Source organism: Palaemon carinicauda, chromosome 23 (genome assembly GCF_036898095.1).
Source record: "Palaemon carinicauda isolate YSFRI2023 chromosome 23, ASM3689809v2, whole genome shotgun sequence".
Classification (NCBI taxonomy): domain Eukaryota; kingdom Metazoa; phylum Arthropoda; class Malacostraca; order Decapoda; family Palaemonidae; genus Palaemon; species Palaemon carinicauda.
Genome location: NC_090747.1, coordinates 77,903,003 through 77,917,081, shown reverse-complemented (window position 1 = coordinate 77,917,081; position 14,079 = coordinate 77,903,003). Strand labels below are relative to the sequence as shown.

The window sequence follows — 14,079 nt, the reverse complement described above, 5'->3', positions numbered from 1 at the left end:
AGGGTGCCGCATGTCGGCTAACGTCAACATGCGTCTGGCAGGGTAGACTGCGCATCGGTGGTGGAGCTCTCACAGGCGGAGTGTGGGAGCAGGCAGCTGCAGTATCTGCTGAGCGCACAACCGTGGCAGGTTGTAGGTTAACAGGTGCAGTGTCAACCTTCTCAGCACGATACTCCTGCATGAAGGAAGCAAGCTGAGACTGCATAGTCTGCAGCATAGACCACTTAGGGTCTACCGTGGTAGGTGCGGCAACAGACGGAGTGATAGCCTGCTGCGGAACCACTCTACCTCTCTTGGGAGGTGTGCAGTCTTCGGAAGACTGCGGCGAGTCCGAACTGACCCAGTGGCTACACCTGGGCCGTTGGACTCGCTCGGAAGGGACCTTGCGCTTGAGAGGTCGTGAGACCTTGGTCCAACGTTTCTTCCTAGAAACTTCTTCCACAGACGAGGAATGAATGGGCTCACTCGTCTGTTTGTGGATGGGACGATCTCTGCCAGATACGTCCGCAACCACTGAGGGTACATCCGTACGCTGATCAAGGCCTGTCGAACCCTTTGGTCCTTCGACATTGCTTCTCCCCTGGGCTTGGGAGCTTGCAAGAGGTCCCGGACTGGGAGGACGACTGGCACGAACAGATGCACCCTCATGCACAACACTGACACTGACACTTTTCACTGCACTCACTACACTTCCCACTGCACTTTTCGCTTTCAACTCTTTGACATCGGCCAAAAGTTGATTCCGGTCATTAGCTAATGACTCCACTCTGTCACCAAGAGCCTGAATGGCACGCATCATGTCCGCCATTGAGGGTTGAGCACTAGTAGCAGGGTCGGGAGTCACCACTAAAGGGGAAGGAATAGGTTGAGGGGCATGGGGAGAGGAAAAATCAAAAGAGCGAGACGAACTCCTCCTGATCCTATCCTTCTCTAGCCTACGTGCATTCTTAAGGAATTCATTAAAATCGAATTCCGAAAGCCCAGCGCATTCCTCACATCGATCTTCCAATTGACAGGATTTACCCCTACAATTGGAACAAACGGTGTGAGGATCTATAGAGGCCTTCGGAAGACGCCTAGAACAGTCCCTAGCGCTACACTGCCTGTACTTAGGGACTTGAGAATGGTCAGACATCTTGAATTCTTTGAATTAGCCAAGGGGGGAATCCAAAATCTATCAAAGTCGTCAACAATTAATCCAAAACTAATCAAAAAAGCTTGATAAGTTAATGATAATAACTCCTGAACAGCGAAAGCTAATATCTAGAGCGAATACATCACCAAAAAGCGTGAAAACAACTCCAGAAACAACAGCGTATCCAAGTAGGTCTTGCCGGTGGCACGACAGAGGAAAAATTGGTTCTTGTTGACAAGAAGTACCTGAGTACCTACTCGACAGATGGCGCTGTTGTTGTACACCCCCACCTGTATAGCGATCGCTGGCGTATCCCGACCTTAGGTTTTTTCTGTCGGGCAACAGAGTTGCAGCTACATGATCATCGGGTAAGATTAATATTGAAAAAGTCTATTTTATTATTGACATTTCATTTTTATCCTAAATCTAATAAAAGTTTTAAAAGTTTTCGCTAGCAAAAATGTACTGAAGAGATTCTCTCTTTATAACTGCTAAAGTGAGACTCACTTTAATACAAGGGTTCAGCTATTTTTCATACAACTGTAATAACTCTAAAGTATTCTTCTTCTTTATAGATGTTAACATGTATAATCAAAAGGTATTTGTAGATGAAATGAACATGTTCCAGATATACATCAAATCAGGCTTTTATGCAATATATAAAAAGTATAAAACTGACATTATCCTGATCATCACAAAATAAGCAATAGTTCAATTTTTCATCTAAAAATTGGATATTACTTGATAATATGCATCATTGTGAAAATTCAAATTTCCCAACAACCTAGAGAATAATACATCTTAGAAAATCAGTCAATAACTCGGGAAAACTGCTTCTATCATATCCTGACAACCAATCAGACCCTGTGGGTGTCCATCAAGCACTAAGAAAGACTAAGTTTTTTCTTTCCGAAGAGGTCTCATCAGTGAGGTCATTTCAATAACAGGAATAGATATAGACTCTGGATTTTACTACAAAATAAAAATCACAATACAGTCATACCTTGTTTTAAGTTGTTTTATGCCATGTCGATTTTGACTTTATGAAGTGTTTTGTTAAGATAAGGTAGGAAAAATCAATATGAAATCTGATTCTTTCGCATTTTGTAACTATTAGCATACAGAAAATTAATAGAAAGACAGAATTAAAGTTTAACTATCGAACAACATATTACATTGGCAATGATATGGGTTTGATTATATAAGTTTATAGAATATTTGGGTGTTTCTTTTTTGAAAGGGTAATTAATTCAAATTATTTTTTCCATGTAAATGCATGAGTCTTGGAGCCAAATAACAACCTAATAAAAGGTATAAGTGTAGTGACTTTTTATAAATGTGAAACATGTAATAAAGACAAGAAAATCCAATAATCAATCACTTGCGAAGCGAATTGAAATTAAAATCAATATTAAATGTTAGAAAATGAAGGATCCTTTACTGGGAGGAGAAGATCCACACAACAGGTTAATTCCCAAATGCTTTAGTTAAGTAAGGAACTCAACAAAAGGTCACTACTCTAAATGCACATTGACAAGAGTGAAATAAGAAAATTACCCATTGTATGCACATAAGTAAAATCAATGGTTTCAACAGAGCTGTAATACATACAACATGCGTATTATCACTATCTTTAACCAGATAATTAAAAGATTTTACAGCAAAATATTGAATTTATCTCAATTCCTTACAAGCAAAAGTGAATGAAGATTAACTTTTCCATTGAAAAAATGATAAATATGTCAACTTTGATAAACAACCTACTTTTACCCATTCAAATCAAGAAAAATACAGTGCTTACCTTTGTTTTCTCATTTTTGCCAATGTAATCAAGGAGCTTTTTTCCACTCTCTAATTCCTTACCAGCAAACCACAGTTGTGTTAAGGACAAATCTAAAACCTGCAAAACAGACATGTCGTATAACATTCAATGCACGGATTCTAGGATTGCAAAACACCTATCTCAAACATATACTAATACTGTATAACAATAACAGTTAAACAAATGTTTTATTAAAAAGTTAAAATTGATTTATCTAAATTCATATCTTATGGTAAAATTTTGTTTAACAAAAATTGTCTCACAAACATACCATTCATGAAGGAAAAAGCCAAATAAGTCTTCAATGTGAATACAGAAACTGTAATTTGAATCTGAAAGAGCCTCATATGTCAACAGAGCTATCATAGTTTTTGATATCTGGAAACCGGGCCAGGCGGGAAGGCCATTAATTACTGTATAAACTATAGGTTTGTATTATCGTCATTACAAGAGAATAGTATCCAGCCCTATGAGTAGATATCAACTCTTACAGAGATGGCTTGAGTAAATTAAGGAGGAAATGTGTAATATGAAGTAATAAATCTAAGTGATAAAAAATAAAGATAAGAATCTGCTATAAGAAGAATTTTACTTTATTTATCAAATCTTTCCTCCTTAAAAATATCAAAATCTTAAAAACAGTTATCTCAGAATACAATGAAATATTAGACAGGTGTGATCCAAAATAACTTGTTCCAAAAGAACTATTTCTCAAAATAGTGACTATAGTTCTTTTGTCTTTCTAGTCTGATGATTTCTGTGGAAAAAATTTTCTATTTGTTTCAATTTATTATGGAGAACGCTGGCCAGAAACATCGACCCACACATAAAAGTGGGAAAAGATGCAGACAAAGAAGAAGAAGATTCTCTGATTCATTATTTAAAATAGTTTGTTAATTTACTAATATGAAATGCTTTACTGTGGTTACATAATCCTCAGCAGGGAGTTTAATGTCAAACAGTGGTAAATTTAAGTCTGATTTAGCAGCGGAATCTGCTTCATCACTACCAATGACTCCAATGTGGGTATCAATCCAGCATATTTCAATACTGTACTTACCACTTGAGAAAATTTAAGTACTTTAATTAGTAATACCAGTTAGTTCTTATGCGTGCAATGTTTCAGGACTTCTATGGCTTTTCTTGACAACATTCACCTACCACTGCCAACAGGAGCATACCCACAAGTCCCTCGATACCTTTGCCCTGGGACCTGTGGTAGCTGCTCTACAGTTTGCATATCAAGCCTAGCTCCCTCATGAGACAAAAAAACATCTCGTCTTAGATAGCACCCGCGACATAAGTCTGAGAATAAAATGTAAGAGTGACAAGCCTTTTTCTTTTCATCTTCCTCTCTCTTTTTTTAAAAAAAAAAGGCCACTCGTGAATGGCAGAGGAAAGGGACCGTGACACTGCCCTATCAAGCAGGACAATGCCTTAGAGACTGACCATATACAGTATATACAGTATATGTGGTCAGCACCCAAGCTCCTCTCCACCCAAGCTAAGACCAAGGAGGGCCAGGCAATGGCTATTGATGACTCAGCATATAGACTTATAGGCTCCCCAAAATGCCCCATCCTTAGCTCACAAGGATTATGAGGTTGCAGCGACCAAAAGAACTAATGAGTTTGAGCAGGACTCAAACCCCAGTCTGACAATCACATAGGCCACCACAACTACTAAACTCTCTTCTAGCTTTAATAAGCAGCCAATATAATTCAATTACTATAGAAGTAATTCATTCTCATGGTTGAAATGAACTGAGTTTGAGCAGGACTTGAGCCCCAGTCTGGTGATCACCAAGCAAGGACATTACCAACAGGGGTTTAGCTGTTGTGCCGTTACAGAGCTGGACCGTATGATAAATACAGGTTCCCTAGTTTGCTATTTGCTTTTCGTAAAGGCCTTGGAGCATGTGATGCCCTTCTTACAATCTACAATGCTGTACAGAAATCCCTTGATTGTGGTCAGGAAGTTCATATGACTGGCATTGATTTTAGCGCTGCCTTTGACCGTATTAATCATGAGGCCCTTGTTTTCAAACTCAAACAGTTGGGATTGGGTAGGTCGTTTCCTAGCATCACTATTGAATTTTAAAGTTTTGTTGATGGGCACCATAATGGGCACCATAGTGACCATAGGAATGTGATATATGGTGTTCCTCAGGGAAGTGTTCTTGGCCCATTACTTTTCATACGATATACACGTGACATGTGGTTTGTCCTGGAAAATAAGCTTGTTGCATATGATGATGCTACACTATTTGCATCAATTCCATCTTCTGAATTTAGATCTGGGGTTGCTGAATCCATTAATGGAGATCTAACTAAAATTAGTGCATGGTGCAAATTCTTCTTCTTCTTCTTTGTCTACATCTTTTCCCACTTCTATGTGGGGTCGATGTTTCTGGTCAGCTTTCTCCATCTACCTCTGTCCCACACCTCATCACCGGTTAATCCCTTTGATCGAAGGTCATCCTTGATACAGTCCACCCACCTTCTTTAGCAGCTGTAACTATGGTACAAATTATGGGGCATGAAGTTGAATGCCAGCAAAACTCGAAGCATGATTATAAGTAGGTCAAAGACAGTGGCTCCTCAACATTCAGATCTCAGCATTGATAGATGTTTCTTCAACTTTGTATGACTCTTTTGAAATTTTAGGTGTGATTCTCGACAGCAAATTTACTTTTGAGAAACACATTAGGTCTGTGTCTTCTTCAATTGCACAAAAAATTGTGTTATTAAGAGTCTTTCAAGATTTTCGGTGATCAATCTATTCTGAAGTGTTTTAATTCTTTCATTCTACCTTGTTTTGAGTATTGTTCTCCTGTCTGATATTCAGCTGCAGATTCTCATCTTTATTTGTTGGACAGGAACTTACGGTCTATTAAATTTCTTATTCCTGATCTGAATATTAATCTCAGGCACTGTCGTTTAAATAGTTTGTTATGCATGATGCATAGGATTTTTTATGATTATCACCACCCTTTACATTCAGATCTTACCAGATAATAACACCCTCTTCATAATACTAGGCATGCAGTTAAGTCTAATAGTCATGTCTTCTCCATCACAAGGCTCAATACTACACAGTATTTTAGAAGTTTTATTCCAGCTGTGACCAAGCTGTGGAATGATCTTCCTAATCGGGTAACTAAATCAGTAGAACTTCAAAAGTTCAAACTTGCAGCAAATGTTTTTGTGTTGAATAGGCCGACATAAGTCTTTTTATAGTTTATATATGAAATATCTGTTTTGATGTTATTACTACTTATAAAATATTTCATTTTAATTGTTCATTATTTCTCATATCATTTATTTATTTCTTTATTTCCTTTCCTCACTGGGCTATTTTTCCCTGTTGGAGCCCTTGGGCTTATAGCATCCAGCTTTTCCAACTAGGGCTGTAGCTTAGCTAGTAATAATAATAATAATGATAATAATAATAATAATAATAATAATAATAATAATAATAAACTATCCAACAGAGTACCTTTTCTTTACAATAGGTTCTGTATTGAAGAATTTCCTCCCATCCTTCTACAAAGTGGAAGGATAGTTTGAATGAAAGCACACCCATTTCTCATATATGACCATACATTTGGACATCCATATTCTGAGGGATATGAATTCTTTAGTGACTATTCACCAGTTCCTGGTGGGGACCTAGCCTAACAGCTGCGATCTCTCTATGTTCAGGTACTTAGGAGGTTGAAAGGAGTCATGATTTTCACTTCCATACAGGAACAAAGCACATTGACACTTCCCGGGCCAGTAAAACTAGCCAGTTTGGTTATAGGAACTTCCACCCTCCTAAGGGTAAGTCTCCTATTAAAGATCGAAGGTTTGAATTACATACAGGAACAATTTACAAATTTTTCAATCATTTTGTATTTTTCCTAACCATAAAAACCTAAGACTTTTATGCACCCAGCAAGTCCTAGGTCAAAGGTTACAGAGAAGGCAGCGGTGACTGTCAAATGGGCAGAGCTGCCTTCCACCCGGCAGCCATCCGTGTTTACCTCGTTGAAAACTTAACGGCCATTCTAATTTCACTAAAGAACTCAGGAGAGTTATATCATTAAGAAAAATAATAAAACTAAAGGTATCGGTAAAGATGCCTGGTTTCAGTTCCAGTGTTATCCAAAGAGATGTGCACCAGAATGTCAGCCAGACAAGCCCAACCCTCCACAGTGGTGCCCAACCACAGAATTATTCTCCTCAGGAAACAGCTTAAACTACTGATCCTGGGCTGGGATTGATCTGATGCCATGCAAATGCAGGGCAAACACGTTACTACTGTAGTGAGGATTTATGATTGTGAAGAGAATAGAATATCTAAAAGTAGTTTATTTATAGTTATAGATTGATCTGATGCCATGCAAAAGCTAAGCGAACACGTTACAACTGTGGTGAGGATTTATGATTGTGAAGAGAATAGGATATATAAAAGCAGTTTATTTATAGTTATAGATGAGTTATGAGTTTGTTAAGAAGTGTAAAAACAGATGTACTGTACAGTATTATACTGTACAAATACAGTATAAACTACAATACAGTAAAAAAAATGCAAAAATAATATTGCACATTATTTAGGGTATTATTTGAAAGCATATAATAGACAGTCAGTTCACATAGATAGTGAAGTCATCAGACCCTATAACCAAATGTTTTTCATTTTTCAAGTTTTGTGGAAGTCTCTCTTACCTAACCCCAGCAAAATTTGAGGACTGACTGTATATGTATGTATATGTACATATGCTATCATGAACCCATAACTTGAATTTTGAATAATAGCAGAAATGCTTTCCTTACTTAACTTTTAAAACATTTTGTTTAGCCTTGTGAGGTAGTAAAAGCTTTAAAGATCTTAAAAGTTGATTGTTGTGGTTGCTTGAAGTATTGACGTGCTAATTACAGTGCTATGTTATGTTTAGAAAGGTGTAAAGAAAACTGATCAGTCTTCCATATGCCAAGAGATTCTTGGTGCATTAGATAAGCAACCTTTGCTGTCTGTGTCTCTCAGTGGTGTCTTAGCCGCTGTAGGAATCCTGATAAAGGTTATGGTTCATCCTGAGACAGTTATCGATTGTACAGTATCATGGTGGTTGGGCCTTTAGGACAATTTTAGCCTTTGGTACTGCTGAATATACAGTGTCATAGTCCCATTGTACCTGCTGAGTGTTCTGTTAGAGAGGAATAGCTGGTCTTTGTATCCCACACCAGAGAAGCTGCAACCACTTAACTTTTGATAGGGTACCAATGTTATTGTTGAATAATGTTATTCTGACGAGTGTGATGGATAGATTGCCTTCAATTAATTATTCCTGCTCACTAAATATTTAGGTTATGTAAGGTACCCTGTACTATTGAATCATAAGGCAACAGTTTTGTGTACTGTTGGGTATTGTCTCTTTATTGCAATTTTGCCCAGTAATATGTGAAAATATTCAAAAGACAAATGTTTTCAGGTTTTCTCTTGTTCCTTTCTCTCTATGATTTTTCGTAGACTAATTGACAAAGTTAGTAAGGTAAAAGCAGAAGGACTGTGCTATTTAGTGATATAAAAAATTCATACTAAGGCTCTGTAAGTTGTCGGTACACCACAACAATCCTAAATATCTGAAACTGAATTAAAATGATTAAGGTGAGTCTGTTATTTTCATATAACTTAGTTAAGCAAATGTAACTGTAACAGTGGCAACCTTACAAAGATCCTAACTCTCATTAGTCTTCATCAGTTGCATGTGGAGGAAGTTTCAGGGAATCAAATTCATTAGGAGATATAAAGTACATTAAATTGTTTTATTCAATTATTTTCATGGCAATGGCAGGAGATATTAGATTCATGGACAGGGAAGATGATGCAAAATTTTCAAGAGTGAAAATGCATGGCACAGGTTGATTAGTTTGTCCTGTAATCGGCTAAAGCGAGTGCGCATAGAGTAAGGTCTAGAATTTTCTATAATAGGTAAGAAAAGCAGTCTAGTTCAGCTAATGAGTGCCACCATAATGAATAGGAGCCTGTCTGAAGACTTTGCAAATGAAGATGAAGGAGATGGATAAGCCTCATTATGAGATTGGAGCTAAAGTTGATATTGTATCTGATAAAGAAAGAGAAGAGTAAGGAGTGTCTTGAATCTCTCACTAACCTTACAGAAATACAGTTTCCTGGTAACAAGAAGATAAAAGGTATGGTAGATTTATTTAGATGTAGGGGAGGTGGCAGCAAGAGATTGAGAAGAGTGAGAGAGAATTTTATAAATCATCGGAGAAGATACAAAGTTACTTTTAGTTACAATTTGAGTGAAAGAAGAGAGGTGTAGGGAAAATGAATTTAGAGAAGAAGTTTAAAACAGAAAGGGAGAGACAAGAGAGGTGTATGCAACGTGAATTTAGACTGGCTGAATTAAAGTTGAAGAAATGTAGTTAAGGGGCAACTTTTTCCAATTTGTAAATGCTTTGAAGCTTGTACTACAATTCCGGGAATCAGATGTTTCTGAATCTTTTTCATTTGAGAAACTACGAAAAAAGTTAGAATGGTCAAAATGGACTGGTTTACTATCTTGCAATGTTGCCTTACAGGTGAAGTTCTAAAAGTGTTTAATGTTTATTCTGAGAAAGAGGCTACAGACTATGATAAGGTTAAGATAGGTATTCTTAAAGCTTATTAACTACTTCCAAAGCTTAAAAGCAGCAATTCAGAAAATTGAGAAAAGCCTCTTATAAACTTTTGTTGGATTTGCCCAAGGTAGAGTTGAATTGTGTGAAATGTGGTTAAAAGCTACTAAGACATGAATTTACAAAGCTTATGGAGTTAACTGCTTCTGGAGGATTTTAAGGATAATTTCATAGATAATTGAAACGGAAGAAATAAAAGTAAAATCTAAATTTTGCTGCCTAAATAGCTGACCAGTATCTTCTTATGCACAAGTTTGTAGATAAGCCAAGGTTAGGTTCTTCAGGAGGTAACATTTCGACTGGATGCACAAATAGGGAGAAGAAAATCCTAGTATCCCTCGTGCAAAAAAAAACCCAGAAACAATAAGTAATTTTCAAAGCCTATTCAAGGATTAACATGCTACTTCTGTGGTAAGGTGGTTTACATTCGGTCATCATGTCCACATAAATTCAACCAAAGTCCTAAGTCTGTTAACCTGAATTGTAAGAGTGATAATTCTAGTGAAAAATCAGATATTTCCTCTTTGTTCATGAATATTTCAGGCATTAAGGTGGGATCACCTGTTTCAAATTCATAAATGAAGTAAGTAAAAGCTTTGTGGGATACAAGAGCATCTCAGTCAGTAATTTGGAGAGGCTGCAACCAGATTTTAAGATTACAGGGAAGCAATTTGTATTGTTAGGAGGTTTTCTAGATACGTGAACTCTTATATGCTATAATTATTCAAAATTTTGGCACCTCAGTATGATTTCTCACAATATAAATCAGATTTGACAGTGAAAGTTGGCTTATTTGAAATGGGTTTCTACAGTGAATTTCTTATGTACCGCCACAGTATTCATAATAAATAAGTAAGATGTTTCTATTTTGGGCTGTTTTTGACAGAAAAACATGATACATAAATATAATGATCAAATACCTTCCTAATATCATATTAAAAACAAATATATCTTTTACTAAAAGTAATTGTATTTTCCATAATTCTTGGAAAGAATATCATACACAGAGTGAACATGATACCACAGTCCATTATGTACTGGTGTGCGAATGAAGTATTATGAATGGAAGTATAATGCCATTCCCTTTCAAAAGGTAACCGATGACACATATATCAAGAAGCCTGCATGCAATGGGCTGGCCTGCTATTAAAAAGTTGGGTGAATTTTTATATAAGAGGCAAATAAGGTCTGGCTGGATAAATAAATAAAAGTAAAATACCGCGGAAGGGAGTAACATCAAACTCTCAAGTAGAGAGCATTATGGATTCTGCTGTACTATATTCCAACTTATTCAATTCTGCATGGGAACGGGGCAGAATTGTTATTTCCTTAAAAACTGACTAATCTGGGCAGATTTGTTATTTCCTTAAAAACTAACTAATCTGGGCAGAATTGTTATTTCCTTAAGAACTGACTAATCTGGGCAGATTTGTTATTTCCTTAAAAACTGACTAATCTGGGCAGAATTGTTATTTCCTAAAAAACTGACTAATCTGGGCAGAGTTGTTATTTCCTTAAAAACTGGCTAATCTGGGCAGAGTTGTTATTTCCTTAAAAACTGACTAATCTGGGCAGAGTTGTTATTTCCTAAAAAACTGACTAATCTGGGCAGAGTTGTTATTTCCTTAAAAACTGACTAATCTGGGCAGAGTTGTTATTTCCTTAAAAACTGACTAATCTGGGCAGAGTTGTTATTTCCTTAAAAACTAACTAATCTGGGCAGAATTGTTATTTCCTTAAAAACTGACTAATCTGGGCAGAATTGTTATTTCCTTAAAAACTGACTAATCTGGGCAGAGTTGTTATTTCCTTAAAAACTGACTAATCTGGGCAGATTTGTTATTTCCTTAAAAACTGACTAATCTGGGCAGAGTTGTTATTTCCTTAAAAACTAACTAATCTGGGGAGAATTGTTATTTCCTTAAAAACTGACTAATCTGGGCAGATTTGTTATTTCCTTAAAAACTGACTAATCTGGGCAGAATTGTTATTTCCTAAAAAACTGACTAATCTGGGCAGAGTTGTTATTTCCTTAAAAACTGACTAATCTAGGCAGAGTTGTTATTTCCTTAAAAACAGACTAATCTGGGCAGAATTGTTATTTCCTAAAAAACTGACTAATCTGGGCCGAGTTGTTATTTCCTTAAAAACTGACTAATCTGGGCCGAGTTGTTATTTCCTTAAAAACTGACTAATCTGGGCCGAGTTGTTATTTCCTTAAAAACTGACTAATCTGGGCAGAGTTGTTATTTCCTTAAAAACTGACTAATCTGGGCAGAGTTGTTATTTCCTTAAAAACTGACTAATCTGGGCAGAGTTGTTATTTCCTTAAAAACTGACTAATCTGGGCAGAGTTGTTATTTCCTTAAAAACTGACTAATCTAAGCAGGGCAGAGTTGTTATTTCCTTGAAAACTGACTAATCTGGGCCGAGTTGTTATTTCCTTAAAAACTGACTAATCTGGGCAGAGTTGTTATTTCCTTAAAAACTGACTAATCTGGGCAGAGTTGTTATTTCCTTAAAAACTGACTAATCTGGGCGGAGTTGTTATTTCCTTAAAAACTGACTAATCTGGGCAGAGTTGTTATTTCCTTAAAAACTGACTAATCTGGGCAGAGTTGTTATTTCCTTAAAAACTGACTAGGCAGGGCAGAGTTGTTATTTCCTTAAAAACTGACTAATCTGGGCCGAGTTGTTATTTCCTTAAAAACTGACTAATCTGGGCAGAGTTGTTATTTCCTTAAAAACTGACTAATCTAAGCAGGGCAGAGTTGTTATTTCCTTGAAAACTGACTAATCTGGGCCGAGTTGTTATTTCCTTAAAAACTGACTAATCTGGGCCGAGTTGTTATTTCCTTGAAAACTGACTAATCTGGGCCGAGTTGTTATTTCCTTACAAACTGACTAATCTAGGCAGGGCAGAGTTGTTATTTCCTTAAAAACTGACTAATCTGGGCCGAGTTGTTATTTCCTTAAAAACTGACTAATCTGGGCAGAGTTGTTATTTCCTTAAAAACTGACTAATCTGGGCCGAGTTATTATTTCCTTAAAAACTGACTAATCTAGGCAGGGCAGAGTTGTTATTTCCTTAAAAATTGACTAATCTGGGCCGAGTTGTTATTTCCTTAAAAACTGACTAATCTGGGCCGAGTTGTTATTTCCTTAAAAACTGACTAATCTAGGCAGAGCCGAGTTGTTATTTCCTTAAAAATTGACTAATCTGGGCCGAGTTGTTATTTCCTTAAAAACTGACTAATCTGGGCCGAGTTGTTATTTCCTTAAAAACTGACTAATCTGGGCCAAGTTGTTATTTCCTTAAAAACTGACTAATCTGGGCAGAGTTGTTATTTCCTTAAAAACTGACTAATCTGGGCAGAGATGTTATTTCCTTAAAAACTGACTAATCTGGGCAGAGTTGTTATTTCCTTAAAAACTGACTAGGCAGGGCAGAGTTGTTATTTCCTTAAAAACTGACTAATCTGGGCAGAGTTGTTATTTCCTTAAAAACTGACTAATCTGGGCAGAGTTGTTATTTCATTAAAAACTGACTAATCTAAGCAAGGCAGAGTTGTTATTTCCTTAAAAACTGACTAATCTGGGCCGAGTTGTTATTTCCTTAAAAACTGACTAATCTGGGCCGAGTTGTTATTTCCTTAAAAACTGACTAATCTGGGCTGAGTTGTTATTTCCTTAAAAACTGACTAATCTAGGCAGGGCAGTTGTTATTTCCTTAAAAACTGACTAATCTGGGCCGAGTTGTTATTTCCTTAAAAACTGACTAATCTGGGCCGAGTTGTTATTTCCTTAAAAACTGACTAATCTGGGCCGAGTTGTTATTTCCTTAAAAACTGACTAATCTAGGCAGGGCAGAGTTATTTCCTTAAAAACTGACTAATCTGGGCCAAGTTGTTATTTCCTTAAAAACTGACTAATCTGGGCCAAGTTATTTCCTTAAAAACTGACTAATCTGGGCAGAGTTATTTCCTTAAAAACTGACTAATCTAGGCAGGGCAGAGTTGTTATTTCCTTAAAAACTGACTAATCTGGGTCGAGTTGTTATTTCCTTAAAAACTGACTAATCTAGGCAGGGCAGAGTTGTTATTTTCTTAAAAACTGACTAATCTAGGCAGGGCAGTTGTTATTTCCTTAAAAACTGACTAATCTGGGCCGAGTTGTTATTTCCTTAAAAACTGACAAATCTAAGCAGGGCAGAGTTGTTATTTCCTTAAAAACTGACTAATCTGGGCCAAGTTGTTATTTCCTTAAAAACTGACTAATCTGGGCCGAGTTGTTATTTCCTTAAAAACTGACTAATCTGGGCCGAGTTGTTATTTCCTTAAAAACTGACTAATCTAGGCAAGGCAGAGTTGTTATTTCCTTAAAAACTGACTAATCTGGGCCGAGTTGTTATTTCCTTAAAAACTGACTAATCTAGG

General features: G+C 36.7%; 1 protein-coding gene across 3 annotated transcripts in view; it reads right to left on the bottom strand.

The window, feature by feature from the left end:
• The window catches only part of LOC137617195 (cilia- and flagella-associated protein 298-A), a 144,101-nt gene that overhangs the window by 53,283 nt on the left and 76,739 nt on the right, over positions 1 to 14,079 (bottom strand). For all 3 annotated transcript variants that reach the window (XM_068347089.1, XM_068347091.1, XM_068347090.1), the window contains exon 6: positions 2,937 to 3,035. In XM_068347089.1, the coding sequence (XP_068203190.1) occupies positions 2,937 to 3,035 (99 nt within the window). The remainder of the gene's footprint in view (positions 1 to 2,936; positions 3,036 to 14,079) is intronic.